Here is a 27,044-nt window from a genome sequence, read left to right as displayed (position 1 = left end):
TATTCATATTATTAAGTGTCTATATTATGTACAACTATTTCTTTATTCACATTTTATGTCAACATTTATTATTTTTATTTTTGCATTATTGTTATTTATTATTCTGTGGTATTATTATTATTATTATATTTATTATTTATTTGTGTACGTCTCGAATCAACAATTACATTTGGTAGCAGAGCAGAGTAAAATGACGCAGTGGCGGTGAATTCACATCAGAACATGGAAACGTGACGAGTATCTTTCGATACACAATATTAATCAAGAAGTTAGTAAAATAACCACCTAATCAATATTTTATTATTGCCTCAGGCAAAATTGAATATAAATTAGCACCTACAGGACATGTTTCGACCCCTTAGTGGTCCTCTTCAGCTGTATAAAGAAAGAATTGAGAAGAAAAAAAAACAACAACATTAGGACAATAAGCACAAATAATAAAAGTTCTTTGGAGACTCCTTTGTTAAAAAATGGAGTTCATCAGAACAGGACATCTTACCTCTCATTCTTGTTTGGAAAAGATGTTTATTCTACGCTGTCTAGAGGGTTTGTCTTTGAGAGAACAGGACACCTTACCTCTCATTCTTGTTTGGAAAAGATGTTTATTCTACGCTGTCTAGAGGGTTTGTCTTTGAGCTCGACCTTGTGAAGTAACAATGTGACACAGTCTGACAGTTCATGCAAAGCTCTGGAGAGAAGGGAAGTAGAGTTTTGTCGTCATCTAAAATATCTACTTCCCTTCTCTCCAGAGCTTTGCATGAACTGTCAGACTGTGTCACATTGTTACTTCACAAGGTCGAGCTCAAAGACAAAACCTCTAGACAGCGTAGAATAAACATCTTTTCCAAACAAGAACGAGAGGCAAGATGTCCTGTTCTGATGACCTCCATTTTTTAACAAAGTAGTCTCAAAAGAACTTGTATTATTTGTACTTATTGTCCTAATGTTGTTGTTTTTTTTCCTTCTCAATCATTTCTTTATGAAGAGGACCACTAAGGGGTCGAAACATGTCCTGTAAGTGCTAATTTATATTCAATTTTGCCTGAGGCAATAATAAAATATCGATTAGGTGGTTATTTTACTAACTTCTTGATTAATATTGTGTATCGAAAGATACTCGTCACGTTTCCACGTTCTGATGTGAATTCACTGCCAATGCGTCATTTTACTCGGCTCTGCTACCAGATGTAATTGTTGATTCGAGACGTACACAAATAAATAATAATAATAATAATAATAATAATACCACAGAATAATAAATAACAATAATGCAAAAATAAAAATAATAAATGTTGACATAAAATGTGAATAAAGAAATAGTTGTACATAATACAGACACTTAATAATATGAATAAGGAAATAGTAAAATGACGCAGTGGCAGTGAATTCACATCAGAACATGGAAACGTGACGAGTATCTTTTGATACGCAATATTAAATCAAATACAAGGGAACACTTAGAGGCCTAAAAATGACAACTAAGGAGAGTGGAAGGTGCGAGGGCCCTACGAGGTCCATGGGAAGGTATGGCATTATGGGGGAGAAAAGACTTACAATCATCACCTCAAAACTCATCATATTAACATAATCAAAACCAATATTACAAGAAACAAGATCATGACATAGCAACTGATACTTATGCACAAATGAAGGGTGTGTAAAAGACTTTAACAAAATACAGTTCCACGACACGGAATCAAGATGTACTTAAGTAACTTAGAGAAAATTTAATTTAACAATAGAAGGGTGATGATACATTACAAAGTATAGTTTAAAACGCAAGTAAGTGATAGAACTACCGGGCGAGTTGGCCATGCGCGTAGAGGCGCGCGGCTGTGAGCTTGCATCCGGGAGATAGTAGGTTCGAATCCCACTATCGGCAGCCCTGAAGATGGTTTTCCGCGGTTTCCCATTTTCACACCAGGCAAATGCTGGGGCTGTACCTTAATTAAGACCACGGCCGCTTCCTTCCAACTCCTAGGCCTTTCCTATCCCATCGTCACCATAAGACCTATCTGTGTCGGTGCGACGTAAAGCCCCTAGCAAAAAAAAAAAAGTGATAGAACTGAAATTACGGCAACGGGAACCTAGGGCAAACTTGGACACATTAAATTTAAAATTTTGAAACTGACATTAAGCAAGGGAATACCGAAATACCAAAGTAATTAAATTAAATCAAACGAAACCAGAAAACATTGAGAATAAGATTGAAATAACACTTACCAATAAAAACTGGAGTTCCCGAGGGGAGGCCCCGAGCGCACGCGCTCGCTAGGGCGGTCGGATGTAAATGACGCCGAGCACACGCATAATTTTTTCCGAAGCTGGCAGAAGACCGGAAATAGCCTGATCACAATTAACCAATAAGAAACAATTTCCACTAGGTTCGCTATCTTTTCGCCAATAAGAAATCTCGTTATTCTAGCGAATGAAATTGCATGACCATATATGGTCATATTAAGATAGTTAGCAACTTCTCAAGATTTCCTATTGCGACATCTATTTTGACAGCAATAACCGCACATGCGGTATAGGATGTTTCAAACTAAAGCACCTTTACATTTTCATCAGATTACCATTTTGACATATAGAATTACAAAAAAATAATTTTCAAATAATTCTTCAAGAAATTCTTCAAGTAAAACGTCCCAGGTGTCTTTTTACATGCTTGCTGACATTAAATTATCAATTACATAAAATTTACATACAAAAAAAAATCACTTCAAAACAATTCTCGTATCTTGCAATGTTCATTTCCAGTTCAATACATCTTGAAGTTACAAACAAAAATTTAATCCTTCAGACACGTTAAATAAAAAACTTGAAAATTATATTTCCCATAGTAGTAATTCTCCATCTCATCACATATTACAATTTTGTCTGAAAGCTTTTTGACTCTGATTTCATTCCAAACACCTTCATTTCTTACCCTGTCCTTTCTTATCTTTCACTGCACTTCATAAAAATTTTGTCTCCCTAGCATGCCTTTGCTGGGAAGACCAAGTGATTACAGTGTACTAAAACCAAGTGATTACAGTGTACTATTTCTTCTGGTATGGACTAGAGCAATTTTGTTACTTTCATTGATCTGTCTCTCTTATCCTTGGCTTTGACAATACGAAAGTGACTTGAGGTATGAGTGATACTAGTAATGCCATTCATTATGCAGCCAGTCCCTGCTAATAATGGTGTTGGTTGGTTCATGCATTTCAGTGGCCTTAGCAGACTGATATGTTATAGCAACTTCTGGTTCAGTGAGGAAAGCAATGGGAAACTACCTGTCTCAATTCCCTAGTACGCCTCTTCAGTGATGCCTAGGCCATCTATGACAGTTAATAGTGGAGCTGTTTAGGATCCAAACCAGCCTTCTGGCTAAGGACTGAACATGCACACAGCCTGGATATTACTCTAGTGTTTTTTCATCAGTGTCCAGGTCTCTGTTGTGTATATCAGTATGGGAACAATTATACTTCTTAAACATCACTTCTTTACACTTTTCTGGTACTTTCCAAATCAAATTCCTGATACTCTGCTAAAATACATTTCTCTGTATATTCTTTTACTGATCTCTATATCCTACATCATTTCACTTCCCAACACTTCACATATTGCAAAAAATATCACATAGAAGAGCCATAAAATCAGATAGATTGCATATGAAGATGCATCTTGTCAACACTCTAGTTTCCCTTTTCTTATATGCATCTGATGCTGGACTTGATGTATACTAATGCCTTTGAAATGTAAAGCTGGCAAGAATAACTTGGACTTCCAGAAAAACATATGAGTTCTCCATGAAAGAGCTCAATCTGAAGACATGACTTAGTGCAATGCACTATTAGAAGAAAAAGTCTAAAGAAGACTGTCATTCGGAGAATGACTGAGGGTCTGAGAGGCTGAGGAAGAGTGTATACTCAATGTCCAGACTTACTAAGCCCACTCAGTGCAGTGCATTAGGATGGCAGATAATAAGAGACTTAATATGAAAAACGACAGACATCACCATGCAGTCCATAACAACATGATACTTGAACTGAGTGACCGATAAAAATAGGAGTGTGGCCTTCGGAGAGGCCTGGTGCAGGGCTTTCGAGTTGATGCTATGGGTGACCTGCTCATCTGTGAGGATGGAGCCCTATCTGGCAGTGTCTCTTTTTTTTGCTGTAATTGTAAGGAACAGAAACTCCAAGCTTAGAAATCAGTCTACGCAGCAGGTATTAAGGGTAATAAATGTGCCACTGCTGAACATTAGGCTAAAGGCAGCTGACCTGAGGTTCCTCCATGGAATCTTAAATGGGTATTACTGCTTGGAATATCTTGTCCCATTCTTCTCTCTCCTCAGTCCTTCCCATTCTACCAGAGTCAAAGACATTCCCCACAATACTCCAATGATTTTTTTACCTCCCAACTCTCTCTTTAATAACATTAACAAGAGACAAGAGTTTCATATAGCATCAAGTAAATTCCAAATGAGAGCAAATATCTCTTAAGAATAGGTTGCTGTGAAGTGGTTATACTGCCATCTTGACCTATGATAACTTGGTTACGAACATGGAGATTCGCATGTGTTTCGATTTCTTCTTCCTCTTCATCATGTGCCATGTCCTCGTAGAACGTTGGCAATCAGTAGTATCATCTGCTGTTTGATGATAGCTGTTCTGAACAGAGTAAGCTTCGTTACCCCAAACCACTAGCTGAAGTTGCTGAGCCACGATGTTCTACTTCGTCCCGGACCATGTTTACCATTAATTTTTCCTTGGGGTATTACTTGTAGAAGGTGGTATTTACTGTTCCGCATCATATGATCAAAGTATTCTAGCTTCCTTCTCTTGATGGTAGTGAGAATTTCTGGTTCTTTGTTTATAGGGTGCAAAACTTCTATATTGGTCATTTTAGCTGTCCACGGTATCTTCAGCATCCTTCGATACATCCACATTTCAAACGTTTGCAATCTCTTGCACATGGTCTCAGTTAGTGTCCATGCCTCGTTGCCATATAGTAGGATGCTAAAAACATAGTACGGGAGTAGTCGTTTTTGATTTGGGCAGTTGTTATTAAAAGGTTCTGTACCTGATCTTGATACTCATCTGTTATGTTTGTTATATTTTATTTGAAAGTTGACATTTGTTTATTAGTCCGTTGACAGTACAAGTGAAATGTGCTGAGTGCAGCTGTATCTTGTGCATAATAACTAACTAACTAACTAACTAACTAACTAACTAACTAACTAACTAACTAACTAACTAACTAACTAACTAACTAACTAACTAACTAACTAACTAACTAACTAACTAACTAACTAAATAAATAAATAAATAAATAAATAAATAATGCTGAAGACAGCACAAAGAGCTAGTCCCCAATCCAGAGAAAATAACCAAAGAAGATTAAAATCCCTGATCCGGCCATGAATCAAATCAAATCAAATCAAATCCGGGACCCCTTGGTCCAAAGGCCAGCATGCTAACCAGATAGCCACAGAGCTGGACTGATGATCATGATGTTAAACATAATAATTACATTGTAATGTAGATAAGCAAAACACATAACTGTTTGAAACGTTGATAACATTTTTAGAGGAGAGCCTTACTACCGTATATTCACATGATAGTGAAAATATATCATTAAACTGTCAATCTGTCAATCTCAAGTGTATAATTCCATTATCATTGAAAATGCCTGCAGCATTGAAGATTATGTGGCAGGCATATGGCAAGAGATGTTTGAAAGAACTTCCTAGAATTAAGATTCAGAGGAAGTACAAAGGATACCAACAGTTTAAAATATTGAAAAATAGAGAAGTTTAAGAAATTCTGAAAGTAAAGGCTCTAGTTGAAAACTGATGAGTATTTCATTAGTGCCAGCATACAATTTGTTCCAGGAAAGTGTTAATATAAGTTAATGTACAGTATATACATTGAATCATATATATAGAAAGATAAGAACATGAATAGGAACACAATAGAATAAACATGATGACAGATCAGCATTGAAAAAGGAAAGTAATAGTAACATTCTCTTTTCCCATGTTTATCCAGCTTTCTTCTTATCCCACATGTTCCTCATACTGAAGATCTGTCAACAGGGTCCCTCAATGAGTGATGATGTCCAACCTCCAGATGAAGTTGGGTAGCAGGCCAGTAGGCTTTACACAACAATAGTGCAATGTCGTAAATATAATCCCAAACGCTGCATCATTTGCTTATACCACCTCAGGCTTGCCTTAAATTCAGTTATTGGAACTCACGTACCACCTTCAATGCCTTCATTCTAAAGTTATGACAAGGTAAGCGTTTTTCAATGTAACAATTTTTTTGGGAAATGAACACAAGTTTTATTCCACTAACCCCGGCTAGACCATATGGTAAATAACATGATTATTTAAGTGTTAAATGATGCAGGTTTTGGAATCCGCCACCCACACAATGTATTTTAATTTCGTTGCCTCTGTGTCGGGCCCTGGTGTAGACCACCATACATTTTCAAAGAACTTAAATGTTTTGAGAAGTCATGACAGATTTAAGCATAACATAAAAAGTTATTGCTCTGTTATTACCTATTAGACAATGCCATAAACAGACAAAACAGAGGATGTGGCCGATACATTCAATAATTAGTGATCAACACTGTTGCCTGTACACTACGTACATATAGCCGCAAAAAGTTGCATCCTTTACCTGAATTACAATTGACAAATTTCGTTGTAATGGACCGTATTGATATAATTTGATTAACAACTTTATTTCATTTAACCCTAGAAGTGCCGAGTGTTTTTCCCTAAATGCCAGGCCATTTTCATATGCATTACACATTTAAGTTTTTAACAAATTTAGGCACGCTTAGATAGAGAAACTTTATACATGATGCATACCATATTACTCAGAAAGCTTCATTTAACATCTTTATATAAGTATTAGATTATTTACTTATCTGGTGCGTATCAGGCGATCAAAAGTTTGAAAAACTAAAAAAGATTTTGTTTTTTCTTAATTTCAAGTTCACCATTAGTAACAAAAACACTCGTTTAAAAAAAATCACTATACACAAAACACATGAAATTTCTTCTAGTTTATAAAAATATTATGTTTTCAAATGTAAACACAGAAATAAAATCACACAAGAATTAATTATTTCCGAGCTGCACACAGTTCCGTCAGCCGCTGAGCACTACTGGGAGTCATTCTCGGAGAGTTTTCTTTTCCTGCCAGGACTCATAGGCCTCCAGAAATGTTGCAATTTATGAAAGCATTCACAGTGTACCCCCCAATTACATCTGGGATACCAAAAATGGCTTGGTCTCCTTTTTTCACGTGACCACAAACAATACACAACCTTCCCTTTCGCCCGGGTAGATGAGAAAGTTCATTTTTCAGATCACCTTCTTCAGCTATATTCGCTAGTGAGTCTAGAAAACGATTCTGCTCCACGCCCACTTCTTCTATAATATGCACCATGAATTCGTGTCTTGTCAGCGGGCTATCACTGTTTTTCGTGTACAGAATGAATTCATTCAATAGGGCCATGTCCAGAAAGTTGTGGAAAATTTTCAACCAATATCTCCTGGTGGGTCTTGAACAAGTTACGTGATAAATCGATTTCTTCTTTGCATCCACCCCCCCCCCCCCCGATAAAAAATATACAGGTTTATAAGAACTGGTTTCACAATTTCTTCTGTTCTTTACCACCTTATCTTCAGCGTGACAGCCGGTAGTAATGAGTCGCCTTTTCTTGATATCCCACAACAAGCATGTCACTTCTTCTGAAGTAAACAGCATCTCCTGCCTCTTCACTCTTCGACAAATCCTTAGTGGATTTATTTTCAGTTCCAGTCAAATACGTTAGGCTGTCCAATAATCTCTAAGCCAGTGGTAACTAGGTATAATAATTGTCCGTAAAAAGATGATAGCATTTATTTAGCAACCTACATTTGGTCATCAAGTCCACAACAACTTTTTCCGTAAAGGGATAATTTCCATCAGCCAGAAAGTCCTTTCTACTATACATCTCCAAATGTAAAACATTATGACTCTGTCACACACCTCGAAATTGTTTACATCAAAGCGGGCATGTCCCTTATTGGGCTAACTGAATCACGTAGCTCATCTTCCATGATGAAAGTTTACACTTCAAAAGAAACAATTTAAAAATAAACTCAAAAATTTATTAAAAGGTAAAGAAAAATATTCACAGAAACTAGCAGGAACAGAGAGCGAGTGCGAAGTTATATAGCTACTGAGACGACAGGGGGATGAGGAAATAGTAGCTGACTTTACACCTACCCTGACCTTGACTGAGTCATTTCCGGCTAGTGAGAAATGTGTGATGAAAAACTTGAAGCTTCCTCTTCAATGTCTTACTTGTTAAAATAGCGTAGGTGAATGAATGTTATAAAACTGATTAAGCGAATGCATGTACTACATGTTGTGCATACAACGTTGGCATTCTAGTGACATTATAATGATTCGCAAGCGCGACGTTTGGCAGTTCTAGGGTTAAGGTATCCACCTAATACACATCACTTCACAAGCGAAAACAAATGCAATTTCAATGTCAAGCGTAATACGGTACATGTTTTGTCTTACTGGAAGATTTCTTCAGCCGTAGCGTCTTATTAGAAATATAACTAAAATAAAATCACACTGAATATCACTCTTGAACACATTGAATACATCAACTTGTCTTCTGAGGAATCTTTAGAAATTGTCTGTGTGGCAGCTTGTTTTGGTTACATTCTACAAAATTTCTTAAGAATATTTTAAAATGCACACTTAAAAGAACTGCATTTTCCCACTGTCATAGACTGACTGATTATTATACTGTACCATGTTTCAATACGTGCAAAAGTACTGTAAAGAACAGGCGAACGCTTAGCTTGGGAAGCAGTCAACCCTAGGGAGAAGTACAAGTAGGACCTTGTTATTGACCAGATTTCTGTTCGAAAGCTTCCAGCACTTAGAAAATTTGACAAAACCAACTGTCAGCGAGGTCCCTTTTCTCTTCCACCTCCTGAGTTATAGCTCAAAACATACACAATCAGTACACAAACTTTAATCAAGCAACAATCAGCTGATAACTATTTTTAATAATGGCTTTTATAGAGAATGACTGTACTCTAGTTGTTCTTTTAAGTGTGCATTTTAAAATAGTCGTAAGAAATTTTGTAGAATGAAACCAAAACAAACTGTCACACAGACATTTTCTAAAGATTCCTCAGAAGACAAGTTGATGTATTCAATAGTATTCAATGCATTCAAGAGTGATATTCAATGTGATTTTACTTTTAAGTTATTATTCTTAACAAGAAGTAGTCTTCCAGTAAGACGAAACATGTACCGTATTACGCTTGGACATTGAAATTCATGTGTTTTCACTTGTAAAGTGATGTGTATTTTTATTATTATTATTATTATTATTATTATTATTTATTTTCCTTAAATTGTACTTTAGGGGTGGTAGATGGAGAAAGGGCAAGCCCAACATACACGAAAGTGCCTCCATTCCCATATGTATGTGTACATAAACTCTACTGAATATTTACATATATGTAGACAATTTTAAATTTACATATTTACACTCTAAACACTGTACTCTTAGAATAATAATTATCTTGATTTATTCTATACATATTAGAGTAAGAATACCCAGCCATTTGTACTCTCACTCATACCCCTGTATACACACTCATTCACAACCACTCCCACACGTGCATGCGTACACATTCACTCACATTCAACTGTACTTGCACCCATCTTTCTTACAATTCTAATTTAGACAAGTTACAGTATATACATCACATATAGATTTCTATTTACATATATATTTTTCTTTACTGAACGGAGGAAGTGAGGAAGAGGGAGCAGTTTTATCTCAGGTAGTAGAAGATTCCAGGTATGAGCAGACCTTGCATAAAAGCCATTTAAATAAGTGGTTGTTCTGGCGAAGGGAGGGACAAGAGTAATACCTTGGCCTCTCTTAATGGAGCGGTAATTAAGCTGCAGGCGGTGGAAAAGGGAGAGGTGTGTGTTGTCTGTCAGGGATTTCTTAAGGAAGGCTACGTCTATTTGTGCACATAACGAGTTCACTAGTGGCAATGACCTGGCTCTGTTTACAGGAATGTGTTTGTTAATCGTTCTGCTCATTGTTGGACACCCTCTAATTTCCTCTTATTTTCCGTTGCCAGGAAGGCTTATAGTAGTATAGGCCGCACCAGGGAAATATAAGCCGTTCATAGGGCTTTATTCTTCCTCCCGAGGGACATCTACTGACAAAACATAGCGCTCTATATGCCTTACACCTCATTTCCTCCACGTGCTTATTCCATTTCAGACTGTCCGTAATGTGAATACAAAGCAGTTTGATGGAGTTAGAAGTCGGTAGTTGGATTCCACATGGAATAGTTTGGTTCTGGAGTGGTTGTCTAGCTCTGCTTAGTCTTATATATTTACACTTCTTAATATTTATATACATTTTATTTACCTCACACCACAGAGCTATACTATCCAGATCCGAATGGAATTTTAGAATATCATCGTTGTTTTTCATGGCTCTGTAAATGACTGTCATTGGCATACTGCGCCATGGTCGAATTTACACAATCCAGTAAATCGAGAGCATAAATAGTGTGCAGGAGGGGCCCTATCACACTGCCCTAAATTACTCCAGAAGTAATTGTGGTTTGGTCTGATTTGGCTCCTCCGTACACAACACACTGTGTTCGACCTGCCTTGCCAGCAGTTTACCCTGAATGCCATAGTTGTTAAGTTTTAACAGAAGTCTTTGATGTGACACCTGTTCAAAAGCTTTGCTCCAGTCCAGAGTCACACAGTCTATTTGTGAGACATAAGTATGCTCCAAAGAGAACTGCCAGTCATCAATGACTTTTGTTAAAAGTGTTGTGCAGGATTTTCCCAGAATGAAGTCCTGCTGGTTTGAGTTCAACAGGTTTCTCTCCTTGAGAAAATCCTACATACATTAACAACTGGATGTTCCATACATTTACAGACCCCCGATGTTATCGAAAGTGGGCGGTAATCAACTACGTTTTCCTTATCTTCATCTTTGATAACCGGGACTACGTTGGCTTCTTTCCACTCCACAGGCACCAGCCCGGTATTCATGGAATAGTTGAAGAGAGCACAAAGAGAGGGTGCCAATGCAGCTGCATAATTCTTGAGAATTCTTGCTGGCACTCAGTCTGGCCCGGTTACAGCACGTGGTCTTGTTTTCAGAAGGCTCTACTCGACTTCATTTGTTGAGAAATAGGGGTTGGTTAGAGGGAAGAGAGAGGTAAATGTTGTCCTTGAATAGAGAATGTTCTCTTCCTCAGTAGGGGCGGAGAAGTTATTTTTAAATTTCCTGTTGAAGGTGTCCACAATTTCTTGTGGTGTGGAGACTGCCGTACCGTTATGTTTAAATACAGATGCAGCTCTGTTGCAACCTTTACTTCTGAGAAAAGCCCACAGTTCCTTGGAGTTGGTGTTGATACTGCGAATATAAGAATCGTAGGAATCTCTGATAGATTGTTTAGCCTTGTTCCTAGCCAGCCTGTATTTCTCCCACTCACAACCAGCTGGGTTTCTTTTCCATTTCTGGTACAGAATCTCTCGCACTATCTCCTTGGTAATCCATGGGAATTTCTGTCTGATGGTTATATTTACTACTGGTGAGGTTCCTTCTATGCATTGGAAGAAAATTTTCTTCCAGTCTTGCCATATCTCGTTTATGTCAGTACTGCCAGTGAAATATGAGGTGAGAACAGGGAGGCGGTTGGATAGTAAAGTGGATAGATTGTTCCAGTTTGTTCGGGAAAAATTACAAGCTGTTTTGGAGTTCTTTACCGGAATGTAATGAACTATGATCCATTCTTTTATGTTGTGACCTTGATGATGATGATGCTTGTAGTTTAAAGGGGCCTAACATCGAGGTCATCGGCCCCTAATGGTATGAAATGAGACGAAATGGAATGACAAATTAAAAGTCCAAAATCCTCCACTGACCAGAAATCAAAATGTGAGGACGAAGAATGAATGGATATGAATTTAAAACAATCAGTGTATGCGACCCGTAATGCCTTACATTCACAGGAACTGACGTAAAACAATAGTATTACTGACCAAGGGACTGCTGCTAGAGCATAACACTGAATCGATGATGCTTGCAGTCTAAAGGGGGTCAAAAATCCAAGTTATCGGCCCCTCATAACGGTACTTATCGCTAGGAAAGTAGAACCATGGTATTTGTCATGTTGCGGTACTAATCAAAAGTAGCAGAGACTAGCGGTTTTCCACACAGTATGGTACTACTCACAGGTTATGAAATTTGACATATAATACAGACCTATGGTTTTTCCTCACATTGCGGCGCCATGTACAGGCAACCTAAACCTATGGTGTTCATCACATAAGAGTACTAACCACAGGGACCTGCACTATCCCGTGGTGTTCCTCATATAGTGGGTACTAATTATAGGCAAGGCACAACCATGGTAGCCATCATCCCATGGTCTTGCTCATATCGTGGTACTAAGCACAGGTAACTGCAAAAGCCAACCGCACGGAGCTCCTTTGTGCTACTAATCACAAACCTATTTGGTACCTAATATAGTGGTACTACGCGCCAGTAAAAGCGACCCATGGTGTTCCTCGCGTGGTGGTACTAATCACAAGTAGTTTCATGGTTCTAAGACAATCATCCCTTGGTCGCCCCTTTTATTCGCCTCTTACGATAGGCAAGGGATACCGTGGGTGTACTCTTCGTCGGCATCCCCCACCCACAATGGGTGTGTTTGGTCCGCGAGAGGTATTCTATTTCCCTCAAGTCCGCCGGCAAGTTGGTTAGGAACCCCCTATCCGCCATCTGGGACGTGCCACGTGGGAGTATCACCTCTCCCCCTGCTACGCTAGCGTAGTAGGTTCGTGGTGTTGTGGCCTTGGGGATGGCTTTGTACTTCAACACTGCGTGATAATTTCCATAGTGTCTAGCCATGTCGTATTTCCCATCACCAAGTGCACTTCTTGGTTTGGTTTCTCCTGCATGAACACAGTTACAAGCCTATCAGTTTTAATAAATTTTCATGCCTTTGATGCTCCGAATGCTTCTCGACATGCCAGTATTCTTCAACTTTTTGTAGTCTTTCCGCCTCTTCAACTTTTCATAGTGTTTCCGCCTCTTCAACGTTTCATAGTCTTTCCGCCAACGTTATTTGTTACACTAGAAGATCACCTTTTTCTGCAGTCTGTACAAAGTCTATGGATACTATGATATGCCTTCAGGTTATTGCAAGAGGCTTGTTTTGTTTCCTGTAACACACCATAACTAATTTTAAAGTGATGATCAGTTCCGTGCAGCTTCTCCAAGATCTCAAGCCTCTTTGGTAATCACGTAATTCTCGCTCTATCTGTTCTTTAATCCCTTTAGAGAATCTTGTATGTGCAGTTTAAGAGAGAGATACAGTTGAGACTAGTTTATACATAACTCAGTTCTGTGTAATTCTGTTTTCTGTATATATTTCTGTACATCCTGGAAAAAATATAGCTTAACAATATTAAACTCATTTGTACATGTAATTCAATGTTATAAGTATTAATTTTCATTAAAAGCAGTTTATTTGTATGTAACAAAGGTAAAATAATATCGCCGATGTATGCATTTCCTCTGATCAAAACACAGGCGAGTCAGAAATGGGATGATCCATTAGAGTCAACTTTGTTGGCAGTGGATTTTGGCTGCCGATGTCAGATGGATGCAATGTGATAGTGTAATGAACGTCGTGGGAAGCATCTACATGGCTTTTAACTAAAAGAGACAGATTACAAGTCTGACACCTGTTCATGGAATAAGCTGATTTGCTCATAACAAAGTTCAAATATGTCGTAAACATATACGAATTTCCTAATGTTACTGAAATACAGGTAAGTCAGAAATGCCTTCTATCAAGATGATTAGATCTTTCTGAGATTGTCTCTCAACTTGCCTGATAATATGGGTGAATATTTTTCTGATATTTTTTAGGCTGATCGCATTTTCTTCTGTTTTGTGGGTTTGAAATTTTAACCATGCCTGGTATATTTCTTCATGAATTTTTGATGTCCACCAGGCATGTCTTTTACATGAATTTAAAGAGGCCAAATTTGTAAATTCTTGTTTGGGAAATTATATTTCTTCAACATCATCCGCTGATTTTATGGTTCGTGAAGTTTCTTGATATTTCTGATTAATTGGTGTGGGTCACACATTGCTCTTCCTTTCTTTGTTGGATTTTGGTTTCTTCTTTTTTTAATGGTGTGAATTTAATTTTGATTTTGACTATAAAGTGTGTCTATTCCTCTTAATACTTTAACACTGTAGATTTCTCTATGAACGGATTTGTCCATGCACACGTCATCCAGCTGCGATTCCCCTTCCTCCAATCAGGATGTTTCCAAGTTTAAAGTTTGCGTGGCCTCCTTTTGAATGATGTGGATTTGGAGATGAGGTTGTGCTCTCTGCACAGTTCGACAAGTCTTTGTGGCCATTTCTATTTGTATGTTGATTTGGAGACCATTTCTCGATTATATCTCTGTATTTTTTCTCTTCCTAGCTGGGCAATGAAGTCCCCTAATAAAATCTTAACATTATTATTTACTTGGTTTACTGTCTATTTGAGGAGATCCCGAAACTTTCCCATTTCTTTCCTGGTCTTTGTTAGAAAACTTTCTTATTAGTACGGGAATGGGCATTTATGATGGTATAAACTTTGTTACCTGTTTTTAAGGTAACGTTGCAATTCTTTGTAAGATAGCTTGAAATCAGTTCTAGAATCTATTATTTTTACATTTACTATAAAACCTGCTCCAAATTTGGGACACTGTTTCATAACCCTTTGTCCATGTTTCCCATTGTAAATTCTGTATTCTTGAGATTCAAATAGTTCTTCCATTGTGTTTCTCATCTCCTGGAGCCCCGCTGTCTATATTTTTAAATTTTTTTTTTGCTATTGGCTTTATGTCGCATCAACACAGATAGGTCTTATGGCGACGATGGGTCAGGATAGGGCTAGGACTGGGAAGGAAGCGGCCATGGCCTTAATTAAGGCCTGGTATGAAAATGGGAAACCACGGAAAACCATCTTCAGGGTTGCCGACAGTGGGGTTCGAACCCACTATCTTCCGAATTCTGGATACTGGCCGCACTTAAGCGACTGCAGCTATTGAGCTCGGTCCACTGTCTATTAAATTCTTGAGTTTTCCAGTTTTTAGTACAGAATTAATACTGAGTGTTGTGATGTAGTTGTTCTAGGATGCTGGTGTATGTTCGGGTGATTGTAAACTTTCAGATTCATTGCTGCATTCTAGAAGGCTACCCACCAGATCTAATGTAGCCATTTCCTGCTTTCTTACTGGGCAGGAATGTGGAATTCTTTTCCCAAAAGACCTTTCCATATTTGACTTTTGAAGGTAATCATCCTTGAGTGGAGCAAGCTTTAATTTACAACTACGGTTGTCAACTGCAGAGGAATTCTGTACTTTACTTTCTTGAAATCTCCAATTTTCCATGTGGAGGCATGAACTAATGTTAAGAAGTTGAGTTTGGAGAATATTATTTTCGGAAATTACTTCAGCCGGAATATTTTATATTACAGTTTCTATAAATTTTGAGAGACTATGTTGTAATTGTATGCTATTTGAGGAAATATTTTAAGTTATTCTTCTGTAAATTTCATATGAATTTCTAGACGATTGATTTTTTCGTATCTGTTTTACGTTCCACTGACTCAGGGAGGTCTCAAGGCAATAATGGAATACAAGAGGACTAGGACTGGGAAGGAAGCAAAGTTCTATGGACACCTACAACTGAATGGACAGCAACAGGCTTACCAAGATGATCTTCTCTTTGGTTAAAAGCTGCAAGACTGGAAGCTTGTGGCTTAGTGAAGTACAGAAGGACTTGGATTTGGCTGGGATTTCAGACATTGATATAGAAGATCGTTCCAAATTTTGTGCTATGGTACAGTCTTGGACCCCACCACTTAGAGTTCCTAGAAGTCGGAAGCCCCTTTCACAGGAGAGAAAGGGGCAATTACCAGCAGGGCTCAAGAGATATTGGGAATGAAGAAGAGCATCGAGTGCTCCTTAATGGGCTTAAATCAATAATAATAATGATAATAATAATAATAATAATAATAATAATAATAATAATAATAATAATAATAATAATAACAACAACAACAACAACAACAACAATAATAATAATAACAATAAGCAAAAACCTTACTTGAGTATTTTATTTTGATAAAAAGCATCTTAGTCTACAAGTGATTTGAGAATTTCTGTAATGCAATCAGAGTCCAAGCGCCAGATGGCATTTACAAATGCGGAGCAGATTAATACAAAACTAGCACAACATTTCTACAGGAAAGAACTATCAAGCACAATATCACAGTACAATGTTGTTCATGTTTTACATTCTATAGTCAATAATAACTCTTATTAACACCCTTACCCATGTTCATTATAGTGTATGAACTTCACAACTAAATGATGCAAATTATAATAGTAAAATCAACATAAGAAAAAGAGTAAAGTTCACCTTCTCAAATGGTTTCATGAGTTATTTCAAAATCAGGCTTTCTTGAAAAACCCTTAGTATCATCAGCTATGGTAGGAGAACTAACTGTTGATAAAACTTCAAACAGTCTTTAGGGATTAAGTTAAACATGGACTTCAGATCACGTCATTTTTCTGAGCTTATTGGTTTTCCTTCAGGCCACAGTTTAAGCAGTTTTCTTGAGAAATGTAGGCTGTCACCGGTAGATTTTCGACCAGTCTTTTTTCCAATGTTTATTTCCGTGTAGGTTTCTGCCTTAGATCACTTTTTGCAAAATCTAACAGAGGCTCTGATTTCCTGTGCTAGATTTTCTTGAACAGTAACCAGTTTACCTTTTCACCCGCAATGCTTTTCTTCCTGTTGGTGATCGCGCCTTCTATTGCCGATGTACCTACAAAATCTTCCTTTACCATTTGGAAGACTTGTGAAGGATTTCTCGTTCTACAAGACTTCATTATTTTAATGTAATCTTCTGGCACATAGAGACGTTGCTGGAACTTTAATGCAGACTAAATATCACCAAAGTCAGAGTCATTTTTCAGGAAAATGTGCCCAGGAACTAGAAAGCATTGTGTAATAGTCAGCAGGCTAGAATGTTCTAGAATAGTTTTCAGCAACAAAGCTATTTTTATATTGCGATTCTGCCCCCCACATGAATCCTACCAGAGAATCAAATGTGTTGCGCCAGGTGATACATGAGCCAGTACGTATTTTCTTAAACACGATCCAATTTCTTGGGCTCCTCTTCCAGTATCTCCTTCCACCACACATAACAAAATCCTTTGTCCTTAGAATCACGAATACTGCAGTTATACAACAAAAGTTGGTGTTTATAAAACACTATATTTGTTGGCATTCTTGGGAGTGCAATGTCCTTTCCAAACCGAACGAAATGCAGTCAGTTTCTCTCGATGTTTCATTGTTAGCCTGCATGAAATTTCGCTTCATGAGATTCCTTGCAAGGTTTACTTCCTCTAAATTACTTTCATGTTCTTCTTTTGCTACTGAAGAATCCAATCCCGATGAATTCTCTATCCTCATGGTAAGAGCATTACATGTATTGCATGTGTCTTTCTTTAATGTTTTACACTTTAGGTTGAACTTGGTTAGAAATATATTTTTTAATATAATGCTAAAGAAACAGAATTCGCATAGTTGTCACATTAGAGACCATACATCACATTGAGAGTAGTACCTGGACTTAAATATTCTGCCTTTGTTTGTAAATGACAATAATGTGATTTGTACTTCGGAAATTTTGAAATGTGTTCACATACTTCACGGACTTCAGTTTCTGGTGGTTTATTATGTCCTCCAGCACTCCCTCTCCCATCCACGATTTCATATCGCTTCATTTTTTAAAAAGCTTCGTCAACAACACAACTCCACACTCGTAATGTTTGTAAAAATATTGCTTTACACTCTTTCCTACTGCACAAAAAATACTCTATGGACGTATTCTGCTTCTCAGATCCTACTGCTCTCTTCCACATAATACTGACCTCTTTAACCATTCCCGCTATAATTTGGCATCCAGCTTCATAAAAGCCAGCTTTATGAAAATGAGTAAATATCGCTCGTCTCTCCTCCACTGTAACTAATTCGTGGCATTTGAGCCTGCTATTACATTCGTAATCCCGAAATTCTTTACCGAATGTAACTATCCCCTAGTATTAATGTAGTCTTGATTGGTATTCACCTTCCATTTCTTAATTTGTCATATTTGATCTTCAAATTTTCGCTTACTTCCTTTTCTTGGTCAGCCATCTGAAATAGCACCGCTAGTGTCCAATTCCATCTCCACATCTGATGTCCCAGTCTTCTTGTGGAGCGAAATTATTGAAGGTGCAGGTTTCTAGAATTTCGTCACAATTTTGGCATAAAATATTTCCTGATGTGCTAGGAAATATTTTATTTATAATCAGAATACCATTATCTGAACACTTGTCGTAGAAGCATGGAATACCATCACAGTCTTCCTGAGGCTTTTCATCAGAAAACACTTCTTTTAACACACGTACATCTTCGCCAGGGTGGCTTATTTATCCAACATTCCCTAATTTTGTTTCTATTAATTCAAGCATCTCAGGGTCAGAATACTTCAATTTCAACACATTCCTGAGCTGTTCTGTCGGAACTATTACCAGCACTCAAATTTGACATTAAATCATCAAATGTGGCGACTTCAGATGAACCATTTACACATTGTTTTCCAACTGGAAGTGAAATATCACAAGGCAGAAGGTTCTGGTTGACTGAAGGTGAAAATGCATTACTTTCACAGTGAATCATGTCCGTTTTAGGTCGTTCAAATTGATAATGTAAATCAGAAACACCTCCGCCGCGTTCAGTAGGTATAAGAAAATGGTTTGAAAGTTTAGTGCGGCATTGGTTACTTCTTGAATGCAGTGTTCAGCATGCTCTCTGTCAGAAGGCCTAAAAAGTATACTGAAAAATGTTAAATATCTGCTTATAAACCTTACCACTCCATCCGATTTAACAGGAATATGAAAAAGCTAAATTACCATTTTCTTAACAGTTATTCCTAATGCTTCTAACATCATCCTTCCTCCTGAAGGATGCATGTTTAGAGCTTACTAGAAGATCTGTAAATACAGCAGCAGTTGCTAAAGAATACAGAAGTGGAATTATAAAGAAGGAAATACACACTCTTAGACACACAAACCTGTCAGAATATACTGCAGCTGCTAAACAATGCATATGCTGAATACAGTATTAAGTAAAAGAACCTTCATTCTTAAACCAAAAGCCTGCCAGAACTAAGCATCAACATTAAGAACCAAAGCATTTATAGACCAAGTGACAGCTTTGGTCTACAATTGCAGAATGTTTAGTCGGTTGGTCTACTATGGCCTTTTAAGATAATACATTGTCTTCAAATGCAAAACACAGTAATGGACTTAAATCATGTGGTGCTTAGATTTTTCGATATTACAGGAAATTTTACTGAAGAAAGTTGGCACTTCTTATTTTTATATTGAAGTTTGAAGTCTTGGCCAGCAGAATCCACGAAAAAACCTAAAATGAGCAAACTGTCGCATAGTCTACGAATGCATAATTACGTCCAATTCTCCACTGCTGGAATAGCTACTAGCACTGCTATTAGCTAACCCATAATCGCGAGGTAATTCCCCCTCAATGCTGAGAAATACATTCAATTACCAACCATGGCAGAATTAAAGCATAACTAAATATAACCAGTATCAATAGAACAACAGAGGTAATGAATCAACAAAAGACAGTTACTGGAGAGACTTGTGAAGCAATGAATCCACACCAATTAATTCAGCTTTTCACCACTAGCCTACAGAGAATGCGCTGCTATTGCCCTACACAGAATGCTAAAAGCCTAACAGACCCCTTGCAAGCCAAGTCATGAGAATAGGCCCCTTTGGAACCACACGCCCTTTAAAACACTTTTTTCCTATCGTTGCAGAGCATACTGTCCGCACAGCAAGAATAAAAGTTCATTTGGTAGCTGTCACCAATCTTTGTACATCCAGGCTTATCTCTGTTATGAGAACAGTGGCCCCTTCATGGGCCAGAATCCCTTCAATATGCTTTTTGCTATGGCCACGGCGCATACTGTCTGCACGACAAGACAAGAGGTCATTTAGCCTTTTTGCCGCACCTAACAATGTACACCAATCGTTTTATCCCTAGTTTCTAAGCAGACAGATTCGCAGTTTTGTACACCATGCAATCACGCCATCTGGTCACACCACGCCTAGATGTTTGCAATGCAAGTGGTGACCCATGGTACTAATGTTGCACAAACCAAGCTGGAGTTTTGCCCTGGCTAAATGCAAAAGACTAAAACTAAGAATAGTACAATCAGCTGAAAAGCAAAAAATGACCACCTTCCCATCTCATCAATGAAATATTTTAGCTTAAGGGCACAGTAGATTAAGTGAGAAGTAAGAAAATCAAGAATTTTAGCTAAAATGAAACATAATAGGTGAAATATATTATTTACACACTGTCCCCTGGAAAAAAAGAACCAACAACAACAACATCAAGTGCAAGGAAGGATAATGATACTTACACTTTGGCCCACACAGTTGCTGCAGGTTAAAATTCAACATTGCAGCTAACCGATCTACAAGCTCAGGCCGGAGAAAAGGTTCCTTGATGTCGACTGTCAAGTAGTGAAACATGTCTACAGTTTCTTTAGCCAAAGTCAAATACGACCTGTAAAATATCAGCATATTAATCCTCTTTCCCACAGAATACCTCATAAAAAGGACTTCAAAATGAATGAATGAATGAATGAATGAATGAATGAATGAATGAATGATATATGTATATATAAACACCATGTCCAGTCAGCTTGCGTGGGGGTTTGGCTCTGAACTGAATAAGACACTTGGGTGGTGGACCTCAACCCCGACATGGTGCTTCCGAAGGCTGATAGGGGAAGTTCCTACAGATATATAGTACAGGTGTGAATGAGGCTCAGCCTAATAAGAACCTGCGGATCAACTGAGGTAAAGAAAAAAATACTCGACGGCCTCAATGGCGGAAGAGGAAAAAACTCCCAATGGCAGAGGGGGCAGAAGAACCAGTTCTGCGGCTCACAGCCCTAGTTCTAATGATGGAAAGAACAATCTGTCCCACCAAATGAGTATGAAGTAACAGTATGCATGATAGAAAAATCTTTGGAAAGGTGGTAGCCAGCAATGGGAATCCACCGTCGCTGCAGGTGACGCACACAGCCCTTTGGATTCTAGGGAGCCTGTACCAACCGCAGGATGGGGTCAGAGACATCCACAAAACCTCACACACAATGAGATTCAAATCCACAAAACAGTACATTTACTCAAACGTAACCTACAAACTACACAGTGTCACTACTTTGGAACCGAAATTTAAATTCTCCCAACTCAACATCTTCACATAATTTTCGGTTCGCGCCTCCTCGTGGTTCGGCTGGTTAGCCTCTGGTAAACTGGAGATTCCCAGAAGGTGAACTAAATTGGAATTCCTCTGCGGTTACCAACCGTAGTTGTAAATCGGAGTTAGCTCCACTCAAGTTTGACTACCTTCGAAAGTCAATTATGGAGAGGTCTTTTAGAAAAAGAATTCCACCGCTCGGCCCAGCAAGAAAGCAGAAGGAAGTTACATCGGATTCGGTAGGTAGCCACCTAAAAGACAGGAACGAGTCAGAGCGTTTGTAATCACCCAAACATACATCAGAAGACAAGAATAGGATCAAAGCATAACGAAATCAACTACATTGCGACACACAATATAAATTCTCTATTGAAAGCAGGAAAACTTAAAAGTTTTATTGATGAATCGAATAAACAGATATTATCATCATAGACTACCATGAACTTTCAAGCCTTTTCACCAAGAATTGCACTTTAAAAACAACGAATAAAATTTATACTATCATAAATGCCCATGCCCCCACAAATGAGAAAAAATTTCTAACAAAGACCAGGAAAGAAGTGGAAAATTTTTGGGATCTCCTAGGACAGACAATAAATCAAATGAATAAAAACAATATTAAGATTCTATTGGGGGATTTCAATGCCCAACTGGGAAATGAAAAAATACCAAGATATAATTGGAAAATGTGCTCCACATAAATTTACAAATAAGAATTATCAAAGACGTGTTGAATTATGCAGAAAACACATCCTCATTCCCAAATCCACATACTTCAAAAGGAGACTGAACAAACTTAAAACTTGGAAACACCCTGACTGGAGAAAAGGAGAATGGCAGATGGATCATGTGTGTATGGACAAATCCTTTCATAGAGAAATTTACAATGGTTTTTTTTTTTTTTTTTTTTTTGCAAGTTGCTTTACGTCGCACCGACACAGATACGTCTTATGGCGACGATGGGACAGGAAAGGGCTAGGAATGGGAAGGAAGCGGCCGTGGCCTTAAGGTACAACCCCAGCAGTGTGAAAACGGGAAACCACGGAAAACCACCTTCAGGGCTGCCGACAGTGGGGCTCGAACCTACTGTCTCCCGAATACTGGATACTGGCCGCACTTAAGCGACTGCAGCTATCGAGCTTGGTAATTTACAATGTTAAAGTGCAGAGAGGAATAGACACTGGTTCAGACCAATACGTAGTCAAAATCAAAATTAAATTCACACCATTAAAGAAATCAATAAGCAATAAAGGAATTACAATCCGCACTAATTAATCAAAAATGACAAATATCAAGAAGTCACACAGACCATAAAATGAACAGATGATTTAGAAGAACTTATACCAATTCTCAAACAACAGGCTGAAAATTTAGCCCCCTTAAATCCATGGAAAAACATGCTTAGTGGACACCAGAATGTGACAAATGTCATGAAGAAAGACACCAGGCATGGTTAAAATTTCAAACTCACAAAACAGAAGTAAATGCCATCAATTTCAAAATTATTAGGAAAAAATTCACCCAAGCTATTAGAAAAATTAAGAAACAATTTCAGAAAGATATAATCACTTCAATAGAAGAAAACTACCACAAAACCAATTCTAGAGATTGGTAGACAACTAATGAAATTCAAAGTGAAGATGGAAAAATGGCATATAGTAATGAGGAAACTGCCAAACTTATGGCAAAAGCATTCAATAAACTTTTGATCTGTGAAAAGCCTGAAGAACTTTTAAAAATTAACACAAACACCCACAGTAAAAACCAAACCTGAGTACCTAAACCCCCCAACATTCCAAGAGGTGGAAACAGCAGTCGAGGAGATGAAAAACTACAATGCATGAGGAGAAGATCAAGTTTTTGAAGAAATGTGGAAATATGCCAGTGACACAGTTGAAATCTCCCTACACATGCCTCTATCGAAAATATGAACAACAGAACATTTTCTCGAACATTGGACAGCAGCTATCATCCACCCACTTCACTGAATTAACTAACCTCTGTAATCAGTAATCCACTCTGTGCCGTATTTTCAGGTATATTACATTCTTACTTAATTTCAGTACATAACATTAAAATTAAGCGATCGTTCATTTCAGCCTTTACTTCTAACAAGTGAACTACTGCTATCAGACATGTTATTTACGCGTTTGTTATGGAAACACGCTCTCTTTCATTTTGAATTGTGTTTGCAGAACACCGGTCGACGAGTATTACGATTTTTATTAAGAATCCACCTAATCAACACTACATAATTCTGAACACAAAAATCTTATCCCATCTCATAAAGTGTAGTACCAGTTTCAGTCAATGTGTGGCCATGTTCAGCTATATAAGTCTCTGTTGATTTAGATTACGAAAAACATCTACATTGTGCTATTGTTCAAGCTTCTTGAAACTTGTCCTATGAATTAGGAATACACTTTAAAAAATCGGAAAGGCTCTGATTATCTTTATAGACAAGTAATCTTACCATTTTTCCAAAATGTTAGTCAAAAAAGTATGGCACATTCATGAGTTAAAATAACACAAACAGACTTGTTTACAATTACGTCGTTGGTGAATTACTCAAATGATGTATTACACTTGGTCAGCCAAATTTACATTAATTACTGTTAACTATTGTTGACACCAATGACACTTGGTTGTTATATTAAAGAAAAATGCTGGTGGGGCCTTATGAGAGAGAGAGAGAGAGAGAGAGAGAGAGAGTATCCTTATGTCAGAATGGAAACCAAGTGAAATTGGGAAATCAAGGTGTTTGATCCTAAAGTTCCAGGCAATATTGATAGAAAAGGAAACGGCTCCTGCAATGGTAAAAATAGAGAAAAGGTACTATAGTTGGAAACTAACTACAAACCAGAAAAAAACTTGATATATGTGTTAAAATTCGTGCTTACTCCCTCTCGCCCGTGATCACCTAACCAGTGCCCTGTGTACCAGGCGTATGCATTCGTTTTTTCCTGTTTTTGTGGTAAAGAAAACATGTAATTTTCAAGGCAAATTCATTTCTTGTTTATTCAAAATATTGGCCTCAGCTTCTACACACTTTGTCCATCTTCAGGTAAGTTATGAATACCATACCAGAAAAACGGCTTGTCTTTGGTGGCAAACCATTCGTCGAGCCATTTTCGAACTTTTTTGAAATTGCTGAAGTGCTGCTCTGCGAGCAAAGAGGTTATAGTCAGATGATGCCAGGTCGGGGGAGTATGGCTGGTGCGGAAGGATGTCCTATCCAAGCGATTTCAAGGTGCTTTCACTGGTTTTGCTGTGTGAGATGGCGCATTGTCGTGTAACAAAATCACTTTGCCATGTCTTCTGGCCCATTCCGGTCGTCTTTCAATCAATGCGTGATTTAAATTAATCATTTGTTAATGATAGCATTGTGCATTAACAGTTTTGCTGGGCTTCAAGAGTTCATAATACACAATACCATTCTGGTCCCAGCAGACACAAAGCAGGGTCTTTTTGCCAAAGCGATTGTCGAAACCATGTCTCATGTGTTGTAATCCATGGAGCGTGTTCAATCATATGTTTCTACCAGCCAACAATGACTTTCCACAGCCTTTTCTTTTGATTAAATAAGAAAAACAATGCTTGCCTCAAATGTTCTTTTTCAGGCACAAATGTTGACACGATAGTGAACAACACAACACAAGCACTAGTGTTCGGCAGACTCAACTTGTGTGTGTAGGTAGGTTAATGTCAGACAAACAAACTGGTGTGTCAAATTCATATGCTGCGTACTGTTTGCTAGCGCCATCTCTTAGTGAAACTGGAAAAGGCTTATAGACTGGCTGGTATAGACTGAATGTTGCCAGCTATTGATGGTTATGAATTTCATGTTTTTGGTCCGTATTGAACTGAGAATAATATATAAGTAATAATAATAACGTAAACGTTTCCACCTTTTCAATACTACAATATATTCACAAAATTACAAATTACACGGTACTAGTTTCGACCCATCTAGGGGTCATCATCAGCCGTATTGGAGCAAAGATCATTTGTGGCGAAATCCTAAGAAGTTTGTTCTTTTTCAGGCACAAATGTTGACACGATAGTGAACAACACAACACAAGCACTAGTGTTCGGCAGACTCAACTTGTGTGTGTAGGTAGGTTTCTTGCTTCAAGGTTCATCAGAGCAGGCGGGGGGAAAGAGGCGGAGTCAAGTTTGAATGTGTTGGGGGCGCGGAGGAGGTAGAGGAAAGTATAAGTTTACTGGAATGTTTAGCAGTAATTTCTTTATGGTACTCTTTGAGAATAAAGGGTTTGACTAATTCAAATAAGATATTACGTTTCTCTGCGGGCTCGTTCAAATTTAAGTCTGGTACTACTTTTTATGAGATAGGATAAGATTTTGTGTACAGTGTTATGTGTAGTATTGATTAGGTGGATTTCTAATGAACGTCCTGCTGAAATTGGGAAATCAACACGGATTGTGAAAATTACAAACTATGGAGTATTAGAACACCTTCGAGCTCGAATGTTGACGAGAGAGCTCGCCAGTGCACATAGCTAGAAAACTACACCGAACTTGATCGATCGCCTTCAATATAATCCCTGGAGTGCATAAATATAGAACGGAAAAATTAACACAGTTTAATATAGGAATTTTCAAGGGACAGAAAATAACTGCCGTTACAATGGAGTTTTCGCTTTATGCTGTATTCGCTATAGCGAACATCTACTGTATTGTCTGTGTATTTGTTCTGCTGCAAGTCTGAAACAGCTGGAGATATAATTAGGTGTACTTTTTTCTACAGGTTGTTTTATGTCGCACCGACACAGATAGGTCTTATGGCGACGATAGGACAGGAACGAGCTATGAGTGGGAAGGAAACAGCCGTGGCCTTAATTAAGGTACAGCCCCAGCATTTGCCTGGTGTGAAAATGGGAAACCACGGAAAACCATCTTCAGGGCTGCCGACAGTGAGAATGATATATAAGTAATAATAATAACAACGTAAACGTTTCTAACAAGACACATGCAGTAAAAGAAAATGTACAGCAAGTTGACAAATATTTCTGATATTGACCCTTAACATACCTGGCATTCCAATATGATTGCAGAGATTAAAATTGGTATGGAAATGATTTTTGCATCTTAACTTAGATCTATAAAATAAGTAACAAAAAGCATGTCTATTTCCAGTACATAGCTCACAATAAGCATTTTTGTGGTTTACATATTTACTGTTTACTGAACACTAATGTTTGTGTGATTATTATGTAAAACCTGACATACTTCACAGAAATAACCTACCACACGGGCAAGTGGATTTAATGTCAATGAAAATCCAAAGAAAGCAGCTTGATTTGATCTGGGTAACTTCTGACTAAATAGTGTTTACAAAAGTGCTGCAAAGTTTGAGGTGGGAAGACTTGGGAGAAAGCAGACAAGCTTCTTAACTAAGTAGTGTGTTCCATACTTCAGTGGAGAGATGGCATGGAATTAAATTAGTAGACAAGGAAGTCTGAGTGGTGTTTTTAAAAGTAGGAGGGATCACAATAAGAAGATAAAGTTGGAATTCAAGAGGACAA

The 27,044-nt window shown here is 37.8% G+C and overlaps 1 protein-coding gene across 2 annotated transcripts in view; it reads right to left on the bottom strand.

The window, feature by feature from the left end:
• Positions 1 to 27,044, bottom strand: part of Ube4B (Ubiquitination factor E4B) — a 287,660-nt gene that overhangs the window by 35,782 nt on the left and 224,834 nt on the right. For both annotated transcript variants that reach the window (XM_067136402.2, XM_067136403.2), the window contains exon 17: positions 20,651 to 20,796. In XM_067136402.2, coding sequence (XP_066992503.2) covers positions 20,651 to 20,796 — 146 coding nt within the window. The remainder of the gene's footprint in view (positions 1 to 20,650; positions 20,797 to 27,044) is intronic.

This window comes from Anabrus simplex, chromosome 1, assembly GCF_040414725.1.
Source record: "Anabrus simplex isolate iqAnaSimp1 chromosome 1, ASM4041472v1, whole genome shotgun sequence".
Lineage (NCBI taxonomy): Eukaryota > Metazoa > Arthropoda > Insecta > Orthoptera > Tettigoniidae > Anabrus > Anabrus simplex.
This window is presented reverse-complemented; position numbering and strand designations above follow the sequence as displayed.